The sequence below is a fragment of the Embiotoca jacksoni genome, unplaced genomic scaffold, assembly GCF_022577435.1.
Source record: "Embiotoca jacksoni isolate LCO1_2020_lvr unplaced genomic scaffold, fEmbJac1.0.p SCAF_3, whole genome shotgun sequence".
In the NCBI taxonomy this organism is placed as follows: Eukaryota; Metazoa; Chordata; class Actinopteri; family Embiotocidae; genus Embiotoca; species Embiotoca jacksoni.
The window spans coordinates 18215628-18235266 of NW_027185381.1; the positions used below are offsets into that span (position 1 = coordinate 18215628).

The following is a 19639-nucleotide window of genomic DNA, read 5'->3' on the forward strand; positions in this document are numbered from 1 at the left end:
TCATCCTCCTCCTCCTCCGCCGCCGCTGCCTGAGCCTTGGTCAGGTGCTCCGTGTGATCGAGACGTAAACTTTGCGTTTGGTTTAACTGTTTAGGTTTTTTTTTTGGTGTCGGGACAAACACAACCGAGGAAGGCCATGCTCAGACGGATACTTCAAATGGTAAGTTTACGGGGGGGGGGGGCAACACAAAGACACCGGGATTGCTTTTTGTTTAGTAAAAAAAAAAAAAAAAAAAAAAAGTGTTTCGTTTTCCCAGGGAGACACGGGCCTAAACATGGCTGGGTTTTTTTTTATGATAGGGAGGTATGTTTTGGAACTCGACGTGTCGCCGATGGGCGGGGCTTTTAGTTTAACTAACGGGAGTTCCTCAATTGGAAAACAAAAAACCCCGCCGCCTCGCCAGGTCGAGGTGAACATATCAAGTGCTCCTTGCGTTGATTTGACACAGTTAGCCGTGAAATGCTAACACTTCAATTGACGAAGCTAGTGCCTGTGTGTGTATATAAAAAAAAAACCAACAACAACAACTAACGTGTACACCTTTACAGGGTTAGTCGGGTAAGGAATATATTAGTTAGCTAACGTATCTGGTCACCCAAATTGTTTATTGTCATAGTTTCCGTCAGCTAGCTATGCAAATAGCTGTAGGTTAATTCATCCTCTGCTTCATCACATGCTAACGCTTCACGTTAGCCACACCGCTGAAGGGAAAGTCCTGTGTCAGCTGGCTGACCGCAACACGGAGAGAAACACGCGTTTCATCGAGTCGAGCTTATTCTAACATTAACAGGGCCGTGGTTAAATTAACTACCTGCTTGCCATTAAAGTAACAAGAACCGAGGGTAGCTACTTAGCTTAGCTTCTCTTGCAGGACTACACTTCCCACAATGCATTGCTCACTGCATCATTGTGTACACTTTGAAGTCAAGGCCTGTTAATCAGGAAAACACTGACATAGTACATACTTATTTAGGCCAGGTATTGTCATATTGGCACCTGTAACCTCCGGGTGACTTTACTGCAAATATTTCAACCGAAATTACGTTTTTATGTTATTCACTAACCTGCTTTTTTTTTTTTTCCTCCTTATTCAGACCGTGAAGCTACAGCCATTATCATGGCTTTAGGGGCCTGTAGGAGACACGCAGTGTGATAATAACACATTTACGCCTGTCCTACATATGAGAAAAGTTTTAGAACCTCTCACTTATATTATGTTGCCTGATAATTGAGTTATTTTATGACCCAAACACTCCTCAAGCTTTGGGGCACATTTGCCTGGAGAATGATTTACAATGCATTTTATTACTGTTTCCTGTCAGAGATTCTCTCCCACCTTCGACCAGTATTTGCAGTTGTGCTGAAGTACATTTCAACCATTTTAATATCTAATGTTGTAATAAGTAGGAAAAGCATATTCCAAGTCAATGCAAAGACAGTGTAATGTAAGTTAATATCTTATTATGTGTAGTACCTGTGTTGAATTATATGTAGTCAATCATTGTTGTGGTTAGTAATACTTGTTTTATTTTGGTAAAGACAATGTAGTCCTGGTGTTTGTATGTAGTTTGTTTGGCTCAGGTCAAAGGTTGCTCCATGATGGAAACAGTCAGCCTGCTTTCAAAGATTTATTTGTCAGCCCTCCAACACACTCCTCAGAGATGACTCAGTTCAAAGTGCTCAAATAAACCCCACCTCCAAACACAGACCCACACAAACACCACGCATTTTGACTCCCATTCATTCAGGCAGTATATCACCAGCCCAAACAAATCCATTTTGTGAATGGGCCACCTGTGGTGCGTCAACATAGTGTGTTTGTACTTCTGGCCAATAGACTGACCTTACTTCTGATAATCAGCTCTACGTCCGTGCTGCAGAGAGTGTTAACTTTTATCAGCCTAACACCTCCCCGGTTTCTTTTGATCTAAATAAAAGATTGGTTCATAGAAAGTGGCCAATTGCTTGTCACATGAATACATCCACATTTGGAGGGCCACAGTCTTGTGTGTGTATAAACACGCTACGCCAAATGCCATCCAGTTAATTAGAGAAAATAAATTGGACATGTTACATAATGTTCAATAGTCACAAAGTTGAACTGGAACATGGATCACTGTATTTAAATGCAGTCACTTTCAAAGCACAAACACCCTGTTAGCCATGATCTTTGCTAAGACAATATCAAAGGAAATCCTATGTGCAGCATGGTTGTTGAAAAATAACAGGGGGGAAGGAAGCGAATATCCACAACATAAGGTCAATCTTAAAACATCATGGCAAGAAGAACAGACCACACATGGTGATGGTGGCAACATCATACTTTGAGAAATGCTACTCTGCAGGTGGCAGTGAAATGGAAGAAATAATTACAAAGCAATATTGTGTTTGCAAATGAACTGCCACTTGGAAGAAAACAAATATTTATTTTCCAGAAACATCTCACGGTGGTGCAGTGGTTAGCACTGTCACCTCACAGCAAAAAGGTTCCGGGTTCAAATCCGGTCCTGGGCCTTTCTGTGCGGAGTTTGCATGTTCTCCCTGTGCTTGCGTGGGTTCTCTCCGGGTTCTCCGGCTTCCTCCCATCATCCAAAAACATGCACCTCAGGTCAGGTTACCAGGTTATTCGAGCTGCAGCAGCTCCCCCCTGAGAGCCCCCCTGCTGTAGTGAAGAAATTTCCCCTCGGGGATTAATAAAGTGAATAAAATCAAAAAATCAAAATCAAATCAAACATAAAGCCAGAACTAGACTGAAATGGTTTAGAAATGACCACGTTGGTGTCGTGAAGTGGCCAAGTCAGAGTCCACACCCGAGTCCGGTCCAGAATTTGTGGCCGGACATGAAAACTGCTTCTGCAGTCTCCATCTAACTCGACAAAGTTTGAGCAGTTTTGCAGTGAAGAAGGCCAAATGTGCCAGTGTGTAACTATTTTCTGTTGTCCGTTATCATTGAAGTTTAATTACCTTCACTGTTACTCAAAGCAGAAAATCTATTTCACCGGGAAAACCCTAATGGGGGATTTTATTTAGTCACTGACTGTCACCCACAACACTTACCGTCTTGAATAATCAAAACGAAAAGACAACAACATTACGGCTCAGCGCTTATCGTTTTTGAAAATATTGATTTAAGGCTAATAAGTCGGACCCAGTGTTGTTGTCATTGAGACCTGAGCGAGGACTTGTGCCTTTTTTCTTGGGAAATCTCACATTTCTGAAATGTTTGCTTCATTCAACATTAACCAAACAATGCAAACAATATAAGTAAAAAAAACAACAACAAATATTAAAGTCAGAGGTGTATACATACTGTAGATGTAGAAAAAAAACACATCAAATCTGCTCCACTATTGCTTAACTGCGTTTTTGAGGCAACAAGGTCATTAATCAAATATATATATGGTATACTGAATTTATCTATTTACATTCAAACTAATCAAGCCTCATTTTCTTGTTCTCCAGACTCCTGGGAAGGGGGGGTCCCAGAACGCAGAGTCAGAGCAGCCCAGCACAGACCTTAACCACGATCAGACGTCTGAGGTAACGTGGATGCTTGTTTTTTTTTGTTTTTTTTGTAACTGAGAACTCGTAGGTTATTTTTGTAACCTCTCAGCTAACCTGCAGAACTGAAGCGGTTTAATTTGAGGTTTTCTTTTGTTTGTTTGTGGGTGCAGGGCTTCATCTGTCCTCAGTGCATGAAGTCTCACAACTCTGCAGAGGAGCTGTTCAAACACTATGAGCTGTTCCATGATACCGGAGACCTCCCTGCTCATGTGGCCCCCACTCGGTGAGACTTATGTTACGATTGAGAGAGTGAGACTGACCTGACTGTGCACTAGACAGAACTTTATTTTGTATTTTTCTGTGAGCACGCTCTTTCCTTCTTTCAGGGAAGACCTTACGATGCTGCGGCAAGAGGTTCAGGACCTGCATGCTTCTCTCAAGGTATCTTGAAGCGTCTGAACTGTGGCTCGTACAGAGGTGTGTAAATACTTGTACAAAGACTTGACTGTGTGTTTTCTTCTGATCAGGAGGAAAGATGGTTCTCTGGAGAGCTAAAGAAGGAATTAGACAAAGTCCAAGGACAACTGAAGCAAGTAAATCCTTCAAGATTATAATGTATTACAATGAAGAAGTGGCTTCTGGAGTGTAAAGCTGTTAAGTGAAACATGATGCCGATGCTTACTCTCACTGTTCATCTGCCTCTCTTTCTCTCAGAACGACGGGCCGGTGAGCTCAGAAGATGCAGGTAGGGGACATCATATTTAATATCACATGTGGAAATGGATGCAGATCCTCTGTTACTAATATGTGGTGCTTTGTTTTAGCCCTTGAAAGGAAGTTGAATGAAGCCGAGACAGAAAAGTTCAACATCAAACAGATGAAAGACCTGTTTGAGCAGAAAGCTGCCCAGCTGGCCACAGAGATAGTAGGTTAGTGTTGGCCTTGTGTCTGTGGGTCAGCATCATTTCACAAACTGAAGTGCTCTTTTACTGGACTTCTGCTACCCTCAATCTCGTGTGTTTTATCCAGACTTGCACACATTGCTTTCCATTCTTCAACATAGCCTGAAGAAATACGTTTCACAATTTACACTGTGACGTCTTCCTTGAATCACTTTTGGTCAATGTGATGACATGAACAAGTGAGGGTCTTGTGTTTTGATTGTGGATATCATTGTGTGGGATTTTGTTGAATCTGATAGACTTGAAGTCTCGCTATGATGAGGAGAAGAGCCTGAGGGAGGCTGCTGACCAGAGACTGTCCAAACTGACCGAACAACTTCAGAAAGAGAAGCAGGAGAACGAGAGACTCCAAACAGAACTGGTACAAAAACACACACAAAGGGGCTTCCAGATGAAATACAATTAATCTGTACCATGCTTAAGTGTGATTGGCCTCCTCACCTCAAACTCCCCTGATGTCCACTATTCACATCAAGGGTCCATACTGAGAATGCTTACTTTATCATCCACGTGACACTTTTATAAATTGTATAATTGTGTGCCAAATCCAGTTCAGCTGACTTTACAGTACATTTGTTTTGGATGCACAGACAAGGAGGTGGACACTCGACACACGTCTGAATTTTTGTGACTTCTGTTTAATTGATTTTGGATAGCCTGACCAAATATCAAGTAAACATTCATTATCAGAGATCAGAGCGATCCTGTTAGCTCTGGCTGTTTGAAAAGGTTATAGACAGTACGGTAAGGTTGAAGTCATGTCCTCATCATCTGTACACTTCCTGATTTTAGTACAGCCAGCTTTCATACCGAGTGTGTACTGCACCAGAGTACGCTGATCTGGACCCGAGTCTGCCTTCCTAAACGAACTCGGGAACAGATTGGCAAACTGTGCTCGTCTATGATCTGCAGCATTCACACTGAGCACGGTACAGAGTAACACGTATAGAAGCATCCCAAGTTTCTGTAGTTTCTATTGATATTTAATCTAGTGAATGTTGTTCATTGAAGTTTGAAGAAATATTGATTCACACAGATAAATCAGTTTGTCTTGGAGCTGTGTGGTTGAAGAATGGACACAGCTCCTAGCTGCTCAAGTAACCTCATCACTGTTGTGAAAGTATGAAAAAGAACTTCATCCCAAAAAAAATCTACACTTGTCCTCTACAGTGGAGCTGTGTGGTAATTGCGTTAAGTACATAATTATGAACGCTGACCTTTCCTCATCTGGCCTGAAAAGGTCTGAACTTTTCAAAGCGATTTAAAAAAAAAAAAAGGCTTTACACGAACATAAGAGTGGTGCTAAAACCTTCTGCTAATGTCTCCTGTACTGTAGTTTAATAAATTATGCTTGGATTTATCGTGATGAAGACAGAGCACCATATTGTTGCTATTGCTCAAATCTTGGAAGTGTGCACGCCTGGTGACTCTCGTATAAACCTGAGCAGTGCAGACATTTTTAAGAATGCAAATGTTTGATTTATGGCAATTCAAAAACATCTTTTTGCCTCCAAGCCTCCTGATAAACTCCCTCTGTCTGCTCTGCCCCCTAGCTGCAGCGACCGGGAGTTGAGGATGTAGAGGTTCTGCAGAAGGAGCTGGTGCAGGTGCAGACGCTGATGGACTGTATGACCCGTGAGAGGGAGGAGGAGACGGAACGCCTCAAAAACCACTACGAGCAGCTGCAGGCTAATTACACTACCTCAGAGGTTAGGAGGCCAAAACACTTAATGGGTGGCAAAAAAGCTGCCACTTGCCCACCTTAAATATTTCCTGTCGCAAGCATATGAACATGCACACTAATGTCCACAGTCTGCATCATCATCAACAAAACTGTTTAAGTGTGGTCAAATATTTGTTCTAGTTTTACTCCCTTCCCATTTTGTCCGTTGTTTGCGTAGTGCACCAACTTTACCTCTCAGCAAAGGACAGATTCTTATTCAGAAACAGCTGTGAAATAAGTTAAATACTTTTCATGTACGGTCGGGGTTTTTTTTCACCAGAATGCTTTGATACCTTATTCAGTCATTAATTAATGCCTGGTGAATAATTCAGTCCTATTTCTTCCATTTTTACCCCAGAAAGAGAGGAGTATTTATAGGGCTCCTTCAGGCCCCTCCAGACTCTGAATCTTATCAGATCTCTTTATCTTATTATTTTTACACACTGAGGAGACATATTTTAAATATATTACAAATAAATTAATTACATAAGCGCTCTCGGTTATATGAGGGTAGATCTAATAGTTCAGACACTTTTCCTGTTGTTTGCTAACCAAGCAGAGCACCGTGACGTGCACTGAGCAGGGGGAAGCTTTAACTTTGGCTTTCTCGTGATCAAAATCAGCAGCTGAGTTACAAACGGGTTTTTTTAACCACTTGTCCAGGTACATTTGCGATGACACCATTGACTGGCGCAGAGACTAGCACACATCAAATTCTGTGTCAATTGGCAATGGAGGAACTTAAATTGCTTCAGACAATCTGCAGCAATGAAGCGATTTCAATCAGGAGTGACTCGATTTGAGTGAACATAAAAAAAAAATGTCTTGACATCCTCGAGAAGCATGAGAGATGTGAGAGTCTTTGGCGATTAGCCCCGGTTGTGATGTCATGATATTTAAATGGGGTGAGGCAGTGCATAGTACAGAAACATCATGTGATTAGAGATTTGGGAGATCATAATTAACAAGTGGTATTGTTACAGTCTGCAAGCTGTTTCAAACAGTAGTTGTAATTCCCAGTTTTAAGTTCGATGGTATGAACACAGTTTTTGAGCTCAGCAGCCTGTCTCTATCTCTGCCAACATTGCTTCAATATTTTCTTCAGGTTTGTGTATTGTGTGCCCTTGCAACATGACAAAGCAAAAAAAAAAAAAAAAAAGCCACACCAAACCCTGTGTTGTCTAAAGTATTCTGCTTCATGCTGCCATGGCAGGACGTTGTCACAGAGAATTCATTCATCATTTATTCTCTCAGCCCAGCAGCTCCATGTTGCAGGTTGGCTGCTTGCTGTTGTTTCATGACTTACCGTTTTCCCTGTGTCTCTTTCCCTCCCCTTCTTCTACTGCTTCTCACACACTGCATCCCTCTGCAACACTCACAATACTCAAGATACGTAAACTAGAGGTAAAACACGTCGTTTCAAGTCGGCCCCAAATGTAGTTTCATCTTTTGGAGTTTCCTTTCTTTTTCAGAAATTCATTTGTTTCCTTTAACAGTCTGTAACCTCTTTTTATTGAGTTTTTGTGCAAGTGATGCCTGGTTGTTACTAATCGGTGTTGTGTTTTGTTTTCTTTTGAGTCAGTTTTTCACAGTGCTGCTTCAGTTTCTTGAATATACACTGAATGCCTTTCAGAAAGAGTCTAATGTGTCTTTCTGCTATACTGCAGATGACCATATCCCAACTAAAAGCAGAGCTGGAGAAAGGTCCGCAGGAAGCAGCCGTCTACACGCAACAGATCCACCAGCTGCAGAGCGATCTGAATAATTTGCAGCAGCAAAGTCAGGTAACATATATAAACCCCAGCAATGAAAGCCATGTGACAGATTTAAGATTCTGAACAAATGTCTGCCATGACAACTGTTGCATGATAGCAATGTGTAGGATTTACTTTGAAACTGTAATGTTAACAAGCCTCACCAGCTGCCCCTCATGTACAGAGCACGCCATCTCAATTTCTGTAAACCTTCCTCTGTTGCTCAGCATCAGGTCCCATCACAATGCTCTGCTGTCACCAGCCGTCTCGGACAACCGAGACATGTTGACAAAAATTGCACGCAGCACTATAATTAAACCAGCAGGAGGGATCGCAGCACTGCCAGCTCTGTCGCTTTTAGGGTGAAATACAATCACAGGTAACAGCAGTGGTGCAATTGGAACTGGGGGATGTTGCACAGGGTTCCTGCCAGGGAATAAGTCCTCTCACATCAGGAGCGCCAATGGTCTCCTTGCCAAATCGTTTTCCTAGTAAGAGGGGGCTTAAAAAAGTGGATGTCCAATGCGATGCCACTGCCCTGCGCTTCTTCTCGCAACACGATACCCCACATCTGATACGAATACTTATCATGTGAGAATAGAAACAAAAAAGCTGGAGCGGATAGTGAGACAGAGGATCGGGACTAAGGACGGACAGGTGGACAACCAACAGGGGTTTTATTGGTCTGTAACTGGAGGATTAGTGAGAAGAGGCACAGCATGGAGCTGTGACAGTGACACAAAAGAAGAACAGCAACCAGTCTTGTGAAAAAGAGAGAAATAAAAGTGGCTAGAGAAGCTTTTTAAGGTTAGTCAGCTGCAGTGGTCAGTAGAGGTTTATTGGACATCTGTTAAGTCCAGGTGCCCTGTCACACTCCCTAGTTAGCAGCTTGCTCCACCATTAACAACATTTATTCTTTATCACCCTGTGGCCAAGTTTACTGCCAGAGCTTAGAGCAGGGCGAGTGCTGTACAGTCTTGTGTCATAAACTATCCTCTCGGCATACCACACTTTGTTCTTGACTCTTGACTTTTCTTTTCCATTGCTTATGTCACATGGGGTGAAGGTGTTCATAACTTGTTGCAGCTCCCAGCACGCAAACTGTTTTAATTTAGAAATGACCAGTGGTTCATGTTCTGGTTTGGCCTAAGTGGTGACTCTAACTTCTGATTATGAGCCTTTTTAATAAGACTCTGCTCCCTCAAGAAACAATTGGAATTTGTTTTGTTTTTCACAAATTTGCTCCATCTTTCAGTCTTAATCATGAACCACTTTCATCCACACAAGTCTCAAACTTCTAGGACCACCCGTGCATATCTGCCTCATGCTTTCTCCGTCCCTTCTCACAGAGCCTGTCGGAAAAGCTCACACGTAAGGAAAAGGACTACAAAGACCTGGAAGAGCATCTTGGAGCTGAGAAAGCCGCCAAGAAGGAAGTCCAAGACAACCTGAGGGAGAGGGATTCGGAGGTGCAAGAGCTTCAGGCCCGGGCCACGGGGGCTGAGGGCTCCCTGCAGAAGGCCCAGACGGAGATCACAGAGAAGGCTGACGAGGTGGCAAAGTTCAAGAGCGAGATTACAGAGCTGGAGGTGAAGCACGCAGAGCTGAAGGTTGAGAGGAAACAGTTGGAACATCAGAGGGAGGAAAAAGAAAGCCAAGGTGCTCAGCAGCAGACTGAGATCAGTCAGGTGAGTAAGGCACACAAAGAACCCACACAGACTACTATATACAATAAAACTAATTAGTTGAAATGCAGAAAGAAAAAAATCGACAACAGATTATCAAATTGACACAACAATTGTTAGACTGAATTCTGGGATTCTGATAAATGTAGGCCATTTGTAAATTCTGAATATACAATTGAATTATGACACACTGATGATTCCTGCTACATGGTACCTTACCAGGGTCACCCAATGCAAAAAAAATATGTCTATAAAACACAATGGCAGAGATACCTAGACATCCATTTTCCTCATCTATTGTATTTCTTGCTTTGTCAACTTTGTTCTCCGTCTTTACTCTTCATCCCTGCCTCTGCGCTCTTCTAGCTGCACACCAAGCTGCTGGAGGCGGAGCGGCAGCTGGGTGAGGTGCAAGGTCGTCTGAAAGAACAGAGGCAGCTGTCCGGGGAGAAACTGAAGGACCGCGAGCAGCAAGCTGCCGACCTGCAGCTCAAACTCTCCCGTGCAGAAGAACAGGTAAGCATCAGCTGAAAGTTGAATGATCGCTGCAGGGAAACAGAACAAATGTGACAGAACAGACATCAGAACGTCTGATGTTAGAGTTTGTATTGTGAGATATAATCTGCACTGTGAGATATTAAAATGTAGTTTAGCCATTTGCTGGGCTAAAATTGAGAAGCAGAGTGATTAAAAACACAAGGGAAGGAAATCAATGATAAAACAACAGATACAAAATTATCACCTACAAATGCACAAATCCAGATTAAAAACCTCGCGTAGATTTACGATGGTACTTCTAGGGGTATGGTTAAATAGGCAGGACATATAACAAAATACATAATGCTGCTGTTGTGTTTTGCCACAGTTGAAGGAGAGCGGCAGTAAAAACACAGACCTGCAGCACCAGCTGGAAAAAGCCAAGCAGCAGCACCAGGAGCTGCAGGCGCTGCAGCAAAACACCAACGGCAAACTTCGTGAGGCGCAGGTACTACTCACCAGGACACTCATCGGAGGCACTGATGATAATATTGATGAGGAAAAAAACCACGAGACAAATGCTTTTATATTGTTCATATTTCCCTAGAGCTTTTGTTTGGAGTGACATATGACACACCCTCATTGTACACTATCCACTGAGCTCATTAGAATGAAATCTTTTGACATGGAAAGATTACACAATCCTCAAATGGTTGCAGTCTCCACTCCTCATGTCTCTGTGTATACACAATACAGTATAACCTTGACATGGAAATGCTTTCAAAGTATAAATATTGGGCCAAATACCAAACGTAATCTTGTTTCATGCTGTAGAATGACCTGGAGCAGGTGTTGCGTCAGATTGGGGATAAAGACCAGAAGATCCAGAACCTGGAAGCTTTGCTTCAGAAGGGTAAAGACATCGTGAGCCAGCTGGAAGCCGAGAGAGAGGACCTGTGTGCCAAGATCCAGGCCGGGGAGGGAGAGACGGCCGTCCTTAACCAGCTGAAAGAAAAAAACCATGCACTACAAGAACAGGTGGATACACACACACACACACACACACACACACACACACACACACACACACACACACACACACACACACACACGCACGCGCACACACACACACACTTCCATTTTGTTTCACCTCCATACCTGCAGTGTAGGTTGGAATTTAGCATTATGTGTAACACAATAATATTAGGGAACCCTTCACTGCCTGAGCTCATAACCTTTTATTTATGTGGCTCTTCAAGGTCACACAGTTGACAGACAAGCTGAAGAACCAATCAGAGAGCAACAAGCAGGCCCAGGACAACCTACACAAGCAGGTCCAGGAGCAGAAGACTCTGGTGCGTTCGGCTCAGGACCGAGCTCACACCCTGGAGACCTCAGTCACTGAACTCACCGCCCAGCTCACAGACAGCAAGGAGAAAGTATCCCAGCTGGATGCTCAGGTAAGCCTCCAAATATATATGTGTCTGTAAGACATGCTAAACATGATATGGTGGTGTCACTGCAAATGTTGCAAAGACTAATGAAAAGGCTGATCCACACACAGTATGTTGTCTCTTACAAATTTAATTTTTTTTTTTATCAGTGAGAATAACAATTTCTGTTTGTCTGTTTTACTTCAGCTGAAGGCAAAGACAGAGTTGCTGCTGTCTGCAGAAGCAGCAAAGGCTGCACAGAAGGCCAACCTGGAGAACAACCTGGAGACCGCTCAGCATGCCCTGCAAGACAAGCAGCAGGTTAGCTTCCTCTTCGTGACGCTGACTTTTAAATTTGACGAAAATGCCGTGCTGTTTCCCCTTGTAATGTAATGTAATGTAATGAAATGTAATGTCATGTACCATATTCCTTTGCTTTGAGAATAGGAACAGTAGAACACGTCAATCCTTGACTTCTCTATGTTGATTTCTTCCTCTCCCTCCTCACCTTTTCATGACTTATCCTACACCCTTCCTTGCTGTCTTGTGCAGGAGCTGAATAAAGTTCAGAAGAAGCTGGAGGAGCAGGCCCAAAGGCTCAAAGAGAGACAGGAGCAGTGCACTCAGCTGGAAACCGGTCTGAAGGACTGCAAAGACAAACTTCTGGCCTCAGAGCAGCGCACAGAGCAGCTGGAGGGGCTCAATAAGGTTTGTGTTGAATACCAGACCGACAGTGAGAAGATAGTTTTACGCCTACATATTACTGCCTCGGATGCCTTGAATATACTTGAATGTGTTTCTATAAGTGAACATTGTGCTTTAATCTGACAGAAATTGGAGTCACAGGTGGGGGAGGTGCAGGCTGCTCGGGACCAGGCGCAGCAGGAAGCGCAGAAGCTGCAGAAGGAAAGTTCAGCGGTTAAACGGAAAGTCAAAGAGCTACAGTGCTCGCTGGACACCGAGAAAGCAGGGTGAGATAAACTATACTGGTGCATTAGCTGTGATGAATATGTTAAAGACTTTAAGGGGAATAATACCCGTCAGTAACTGTATTTTGTGACGATACAACCATGTTGGGTTTTGTTTTTGTGTTTGTTCCATCGTATTTTATTGAATAATTCCTAATAGAACATGCATGTGTTTCCTCTGTTAAGGGCTACAGCTCTGCAGGAGGAATTCAAGAAAAAGGCAGCTGCTCTGAGTGACGTCCAGCAGCAGCTGGAGCGCTGTGAGCAGGAGATTGCTGCTCTGAGAGCGAACCTGGACAAGGTTACTGAGGAGGGAAAGACTCAGCATGCAGAGCTGGACAGGAAAGCTCAGAGTCTGGCGGCAGAGCTACAGAAGGCCCAACAGGAGAGAGAGACTCAGAGGAAGGAGTTCGCCTCGAGTCAGGAGAGCCTAGGAAAGGCTAATAAGGCGCTGAAAGAGAGTCAGAGTCAACTGGATGCTGAGAGGAAGAAGCATAAATCAGCCATGGTGGACAAGGTAACCTACAACCACATCTGTGTTATTTGGATTTCTCTTCTTTGGAGATTTGTCTTGTAGGAGAGGGAATTAGAAATAACCACCTATTTACTATATCACAGAATAATAATATCTTAATCTCCAGGAAAAGTCCAACGAAAAGGCAAGACAGGAGCTTCTCAAAAATAATGAAGTCATCACCAAGGCGATGAAAGAATCTAAAGAGCAGCTGGAGCAGATGAACGAGGTAAGCCTCTGAAACTATGGAAGATCAAACATTATTATTTGAATTCAACACCTAAACATCGGTCGTGTGTCTATAAATGTTAGGCAGAGAAAAAGTTGAAAGTGCTGCAGACCTCGTTGGAACAGCAGCACTCAAAGACTCAGGGGACACTGAAGGAAAAGGAGAGTGAGTTGGAGAAGCTGCGGGCACAACTAAAGACGACTCAGAGGTCCTTGGAAGAGGAAGTTACAAAACTGAAGGGCCAAGTGACCGAGCTACAAGAAGTCGGTGTCAAGAAAGTAAGTAACAAGCATTTTTTTTTAATTGTTATTATTATTGAATGTATTTTCTGCTGGGTTGTTGTGAAGCAGTTTGAACATCGATGATCATCTTAAAACCTCAAATGTCTCCATGCATATTTAGGAATTTATCCGACTTGTGTTTTTTTTTTTTTTTAGGCAGAAGAGGAGAGCGAGCTGAGGACTCAGGTGTCGGGGCTCGGCCAGGACCTGACTTCTCAGAAGAGCCGGACAGCAGAGCTGCAGAAGGCCTTGGAGCAAAGCAAGGAAAACCTCACCAAGCTTCAGTCTGACCTCTACGGCAAGGAGTCCGAGGTTTCTGCCCTGCGACAAGACCTTAAGGTACGTTATGCAAGATCGGACGGAGGAATAGTGGCAGGTTATAGTTTATTTTAAGAAAGTCATGAACCTGCAGTTTTACCTATAGAGGTAGTATTCATTATTTTTTTTGAAAAATACAGGCGGGTGAAGAGAATCTTCTGTTATCAATGATTTCTTTATTTAACTTTTTCTTAACTTTTAGGTATCAGATGAGAAACTGAACATGGTCCAGGAGGAGCTGGCTGCCAATCAAACCCATCAGACAGGCTTAGAGGCTCAGATCCAGAACCTGAAAGCGGGCCGGGGCTCGTTGGAGCAGGAGCTCGCCAAACAGGACCAGAAGCTCCAACAGCAGGGACAAACCATGAAGGAGCTCCAGGAGAAACAGGTCAGATAAACTTATTAACACACACAAACATTCACATGTATGTGGCTTGACATGATTGCATTGTCATCTTCTAACTTGTGCTGCCTCATTCAGGGTCAAGTTAAGGAGCAACTGGAGAAGGAGAGGAGCAATGTGGAGGAGCTGAACAAAGCCAAGAGTGTTCTGGAAAAGAACAACACCAGACTGACCTCTGAGCTAAAAACACTAACGGAGAAGAGTGAGAAGGTCGGTCCCATTTTAGAACAATCAACAACTTGCGATGTCCGTCTTTAGATTTAAGGGGAAGAGGCTTTATTATACTTCAGAAACATTCGGAATAGTCCGAGTTTCAGAGCCTCTGCTAATGCAGACACTGAACACTACATGTCCCATGCTGGCTGATGTGAGCAGCTTCCCAAGCGTGTGTCTTAAGTAAACAGCTTAACGGAAGGGCCACATTCTTCAGTCACAGCCGTGTGCCTGAGACGACATGTTGACATGTATTTCTCAGATCTACAAAGCTGTGTTTGTAAGTTTCACTGAAGCTGTCAAAGCGATAACGGCTCAAAGTCCTTTGAAGTTGAGCCCCTTCTGCAATCTCATATTTCAGAAATGAGTCGCTGCTTCTTTGTCATCCGACACGTTGAGCGCCTTTTAACGACCACGTGATGTGATGTTGTTTGTTTGTTGCTTCTCAGGAGCTGGGCGAGTTGCGGGAAGCCAAACAGCTCTTGATCCAGAAGAAACTGGAGCTGCAGGGTCAGGTGGAGGGCGCGCAGGATGCCCTCAAGCAGGAGCAGACGGAGCACCAGGCCAGCAGGGACGGCAGGAGCCAGAGAGAGGAGCAGCTCCTCTCCCAAACCAAGGCGGTCCAGGATCAGCTGGTGGGCTCATTTTGCTAAATCCCAACAAATATCGGCGTCTTAAATGTCAAATTCACGTTTCTTCCGGTTCTCTTTTTTTTTTTTTTTTGTGACACGGTCGCCGCTTCCTTCCAAAAGGCGGCCGAGAAGCGAGCCAGAGAGGAGCAGGTGAAGCGCAGGGAGGAGGCACAGGCCAAGATGGGCGTGCAGGTGACGGCCCTGAATGAAAACGTGGCCACGATGAAGAGGGAATGGCAGGGCAGCCAGCGGCGAGTCGGTGAACTCGAGAAACAGACGGATGAGCTGAGGGGAGAGATCGCTGTGCTGGAGGCCACCGTGCAGAACAACCAGGACGAGCGACGGGCTCTTCTGGAAAGGTTCGTTCACGCCACATCTCCCCGCAGGGGGACGACTTGTTGAGAAAACACACAAACAGCCTTTAAAGGTTTTCGAATGGGCTCGAACGGCCTTCGGAGCTCACGGAGTCAGCTTTTTCGCCAACCGTCGTTGCATTTTCACGGCACATACTTTTGACTATTTGAAGTCATGTGCGTCCACTGCGGGGCTCCGAGGTCAGCAGGATTTATTGTCGAGCTTTTGAAGAACAAGGCTTTTTATGTGCGTCTAAGACATCTGTTTCAAACAAAGCACGTGCCTTCAAATCTAAGAAAAAAAAAAAAAAAAAAAAAGCTGTGATTAAGCTGTGCTAAATTAAATTGGGATAATACACTGGTTAAAATATTATAAGACCTATTTAAAGCAGCCCACATTGTAACATTATCATCCTGAGCTGCTGAACATTGCTTCAGGGACATTTTACCCACAACCTCACATTAAATCATCTACAGTCTAAAGAATTTCATTATTTATTAAATGGCTGTTGAATGTAACACTGCAACATGAGGGAAAAAAGAAAAAGGAAAAATACAGCATGACGTCCATGATGATGTGAAGAGGCCTGACCGGAGACACGAGAAGACGATGAAGTCTAAATATGTTCAGTTTCTATTTACTTTAAAAAGATTTTGTCTCCTTGGTATGAATGGAGTTTTAGGGCCACATTTAAGGAAAAAGATTTTGTTTTAATTTTGCTTTCAACACATAAAATGGAGATGTTGAGAATGAAGTCAGTGTCTTGTTCATCTTTACAAAATCACCAGGTGTGTGAAGGGGGAAGGCGAGATCGAGAAACTGCAGGCCAAAGTGGTGGAGCTCAGGAGGAAACTGGACGACACGACCGCAGCCATGCAGGAGCTCGGCAGAGAGAATCAGTCGCTGCAGGTTCAGCTGCAAAACTCTGCACGAGAACAAGAATTCATTATTGCGTTTCTGAACAAATCGAGTGGGATGTTCTCTGATTGTAACTCCCGCTGCTGATGCCTTTCAGATCAAACAGTCCCAAAGTCTGACCAGAAAGTGGGCCGAGGATCACGGAGTGCAGAACTGCATGGCCTGCGGGAAAGGCTTCACCGTCACCGTCAGGAAGGTGAGGATGAGAGCAAGTGGATGCATTTGTCTCCTTTTTGAGGCGCGTATGTTACTAAGTGCCTACCTCTCTCCTCGTCTCTGAATATCCAGCACCATTGCAGACATTGTGGAAACATCTTCTGCGGCGAGTGTTCGTCAAGGAACGCCTTCACGCCATCCTCTAAAAAGTCAGTACGGGTGTGCGAGACGTGCTTCGAGGAGCTCCAAGGCTGATTTTTTTTTTTTTTTTTTTTTTTTTTTCTTCCCACTCATCCCTTTACCTCCCCCAACACCACCCCCCCTCCCCCCTTCCCCTCACCTTTCTATTTCAGTGGGCGGAAGAAGGCATGTCTTTGTCATTTTTAATGTGCACTATAAAGGACAGACCCAGTGCAAAGACTCACACCCGCACATGACCTGTGGCTCCGGTGTGGAGGGAAACACTTTAAAAGGGATTTACTGAGGAGACACCAGGGTCATGTGACGGGACGGGGGTCAGGGATTTGGTTGGGATTGTCTGTATCTGTTTTTGTGCCTTTGCTACTCCTGTGGACTGCCAGAGAGCGGAGACAGTGATAATTAAACACCACCCATCTCTCTTTTATGTTCACATCTCCACCGTTGTCGGGCATCATTAGCAGTCGTAAGGTGGTTGCTTTGTACGTTGTGAAACGTTTGGCGTCGGGAGGTGAAAGGTCCGCGTGACACAGTGAATAATATAATAGTGGTGTTTGAGAATAACGTCTGCCCTACAAAGGTAAATGCAGGTAACTGTTTCATATTGTCTGTGTATAACTCTCCATCAGTGGAGTAACAGATCGTTTTTATACCAAGAAAGTTAAACTCAAATAATTTGCAAGTACAAAAACCATTTTTGTATAATTCTTCAATTGAGGTGGTAAACTGTGTTTAAAGTGTAACATGCAGATTTGTGGTGTAAACGCAAAGATGTGTTGAATACGTTTTTCAACTTTCAACAGTTCATTACACTCCAAATCAAGGCTGTTGAAGCTTGTTAGTCTATCAGCTTTGATTTGAGGTTTGTGTACAGTATTACATAAATATATAATGAAGAGGTTTTAAATTTAGGAATAAGTATTATGTTTTTTTTAATTTTTTTTTTATTTACATGGGTAAACAGGTCCAGATTGTCAGTAACACTGTGCTGTACAGAGAAGCAAACACATCGAGGTTTTAAAACGTCCTTCTGTGGATCATAAATCATCTGGAACAAGAAAACAGTTCATCGGTTGACTTTTGCACCAGCTTTTTCTGTACAAAACTTCAAATCAGTTACCGCGTGTCTCCTTTGTGCGGCAGAGTGTTTGTGAATATGTTGAGATTAACGTATTCGGCCTATTTCACGACCAAAGAATGTCTGCAGCAGGAACACAGCCGAGCTGAAAGCCCCGCTTTTGTTTCGTAATTCAGTATTTTTCGAAGCGTCATTTGAAAGCTTTTGAGTTTTAAATCACAGGGTTTGACTTTTTTTTTTTTTTTTTTATCTTGAAAACGGCATGTGTGGCGATCAGAGAAGCTTTCAGCTGTTGTTGTTGTTGTTTTTTTCCTGTGCCACATTTCTCTGTGTTCTTTTTTTTTTTTTACAAGTCGTGGTGCTTTCTTGCAAATTGGTAATGCAGTCATTGAAGGTGCCTGCATGTTTCTTCTTTTTCCTGCTACTTGTCTTCACTCCACAGCACTGAATACTGCTGGAGCTGCGCATGTGTGCGTGTGCGTGCGTGTGTGTTGTACTCTGCTTTGAAGCAATAACTGTGGCTGTGCGTGACGTCGCTGTAACGGAGTGTGTGTGTGTGTGTGTGTTGTAGTGTCGTAGGCCTGCCGAGATGCACCGTGTGACTGCTGGCTGCTCAGAGCTTCAGTATCTCTCCGGCACGTTGTTCTGGGACTTTTGTTGCTGCTTTCAGGTCCAGCGGTTACTTTTCGGCTCCTCTGTCCCACTTGCCCGCAGATGAGAACGCCTGTAAAAGTTCGTTCCTGCTTTGTGTTAATTTATGATTGTTGGCAGATATACCGGTGAGATCTGTTGTTCTGCAGGCTGGAGCAGGCGATGACGCTGTAAGCCGGGTGACGGCGCGCGCTGTTTCGCAACAAGCGGCTTGTTTCACACTTCAAACGGTCTCTTCACGTTTGTAAGCTCATTTCGGAAGAATGTCCTTTTCAGTTGCAATCTCTCGAAAACACCCGTCTCTTCTTGCGTTGCATTGGTTTCGTTATGTCTACCTCAGATTGGCACAGGAAAAGCACTATTTCTAAACGAGAAGACATCACTAATGTTGTACTTTTGCCTGCATTTGATCAAGAATCTGTGACGGACCGATCATGTTGTACAGTCAGTCCCCCCGGAATCTAGCGAGATGATTTGCACCTTAATGTAACCTGGGCACCTCCTGTACGAGAGCCCAGCCACACACACACCATAGGACCGCCAACTTTATACAGGCTTCAGCATTTCTAGCCCCAATGTACTTAACTGCTCATTAATACTAAGGCTGTCATAATTATCTTTGTAAATGTTTGTAAGGAAAGAGAAAAAAAAAATGAAATATATAACACTTGTGGATGTAGAAACATTGACAACAGTGAAACTGTATGTGGATTCATCAGTGTCTTATTCATTTTTACAAAATGGCACCACAGACCCGTACACACTGAATTGCGGCTTGCTTCGTGTTGCTGTCCGTTGTCATGCATGATGACTTGACTGGCCTGTGGCTCACGTTTTACTCCCACGTTTGGGTCATCACATTTGGTGGTTGTGAAAGCGTGCCTTAGGCCGACATCCTGCACGTTCGCTGCTCAGTGGGAGCGGTGGCCGTGCGCCACGTATCACCACAGTCAGCGCGACTTCAGCTCACCTGAAGGGAGGAGAGAAGTTATGTAATTTATGTTCACATGCACCACTTGGATTTTTTTTTTTTTTTTTTTTTTTTTTTAATTCATGGTCATGACAAACCGAAATAAAAACCTACAGTATGTTTCTATTTTCTTGTTACGTTTTTTTGCTCCCGTATGAAGAAGACTCGCGCAGCGCGTGAATCAAACCCGGAGACTCGCTGCTCAAAGCATTTGCAC

At 43.7% G+C, this 19639-nt stretch overlaps 1 protein-coding gene across 3 annotated transcripts; it reads left to right on the forward strand.

Annotated features, from left to right (window-relative positions):
• The first annotated feature begins 1 nt into the window (after position 1).
• On the forward strand, positions 2–19548 carry eea1 (early endosome antigen 1). Of its 3 annotated transcripts, none has more exons than XM_069162037.1 (30): positions 2–160; positions 3464–3541; positions 3676–3788; positions 3892–3946; positions 4033–4098; positions 4220–4250; positions 4330–4434; positions 4707–4828; positions 6021–6176; positions 7580–7594; positions 7858–7974; positions 9294–9632; positions 9996–10145; positions 10495–10614; positions 10941–11144; positions 11366–11566; positions 11747–11860; positions 12092–12247; positions 12371–12510; positions 12694–13024; positions 13149–13250; positions 13334–13528; positions 13688–13870; positions 14052–14237; positions 14331–14462; positions 14915–15100; positions 15218–15456; positions 16240–16360; positions 16467–16565; positions 16658–19548. In XM_069162037.1, exons 1-30 carry the CDS (start codon positions 137–139, stop codon positions 16778–16780), a joined length of 4203 nt encoding a protein of 1400 aa, XP_069018138.1. In that variant the 5' UTR covers positions 2–136; the 3' UTR covers positions 16781–19548. The 3 variants fall into 3 exon arrangements, with proteins under 3 accessions (XP_069018138.1, XP_069018139.1, XP_069018140.1); XM_069162039.1 differs by lacking the exon at positions 2–160 and adding an exon at positions 177–559; XM_069162038.1 differs by lacking the exon at positions 7580–7594.
• The last annotated feature ends 91 nt before the right edge of the window (positions 19549–19639 follow it).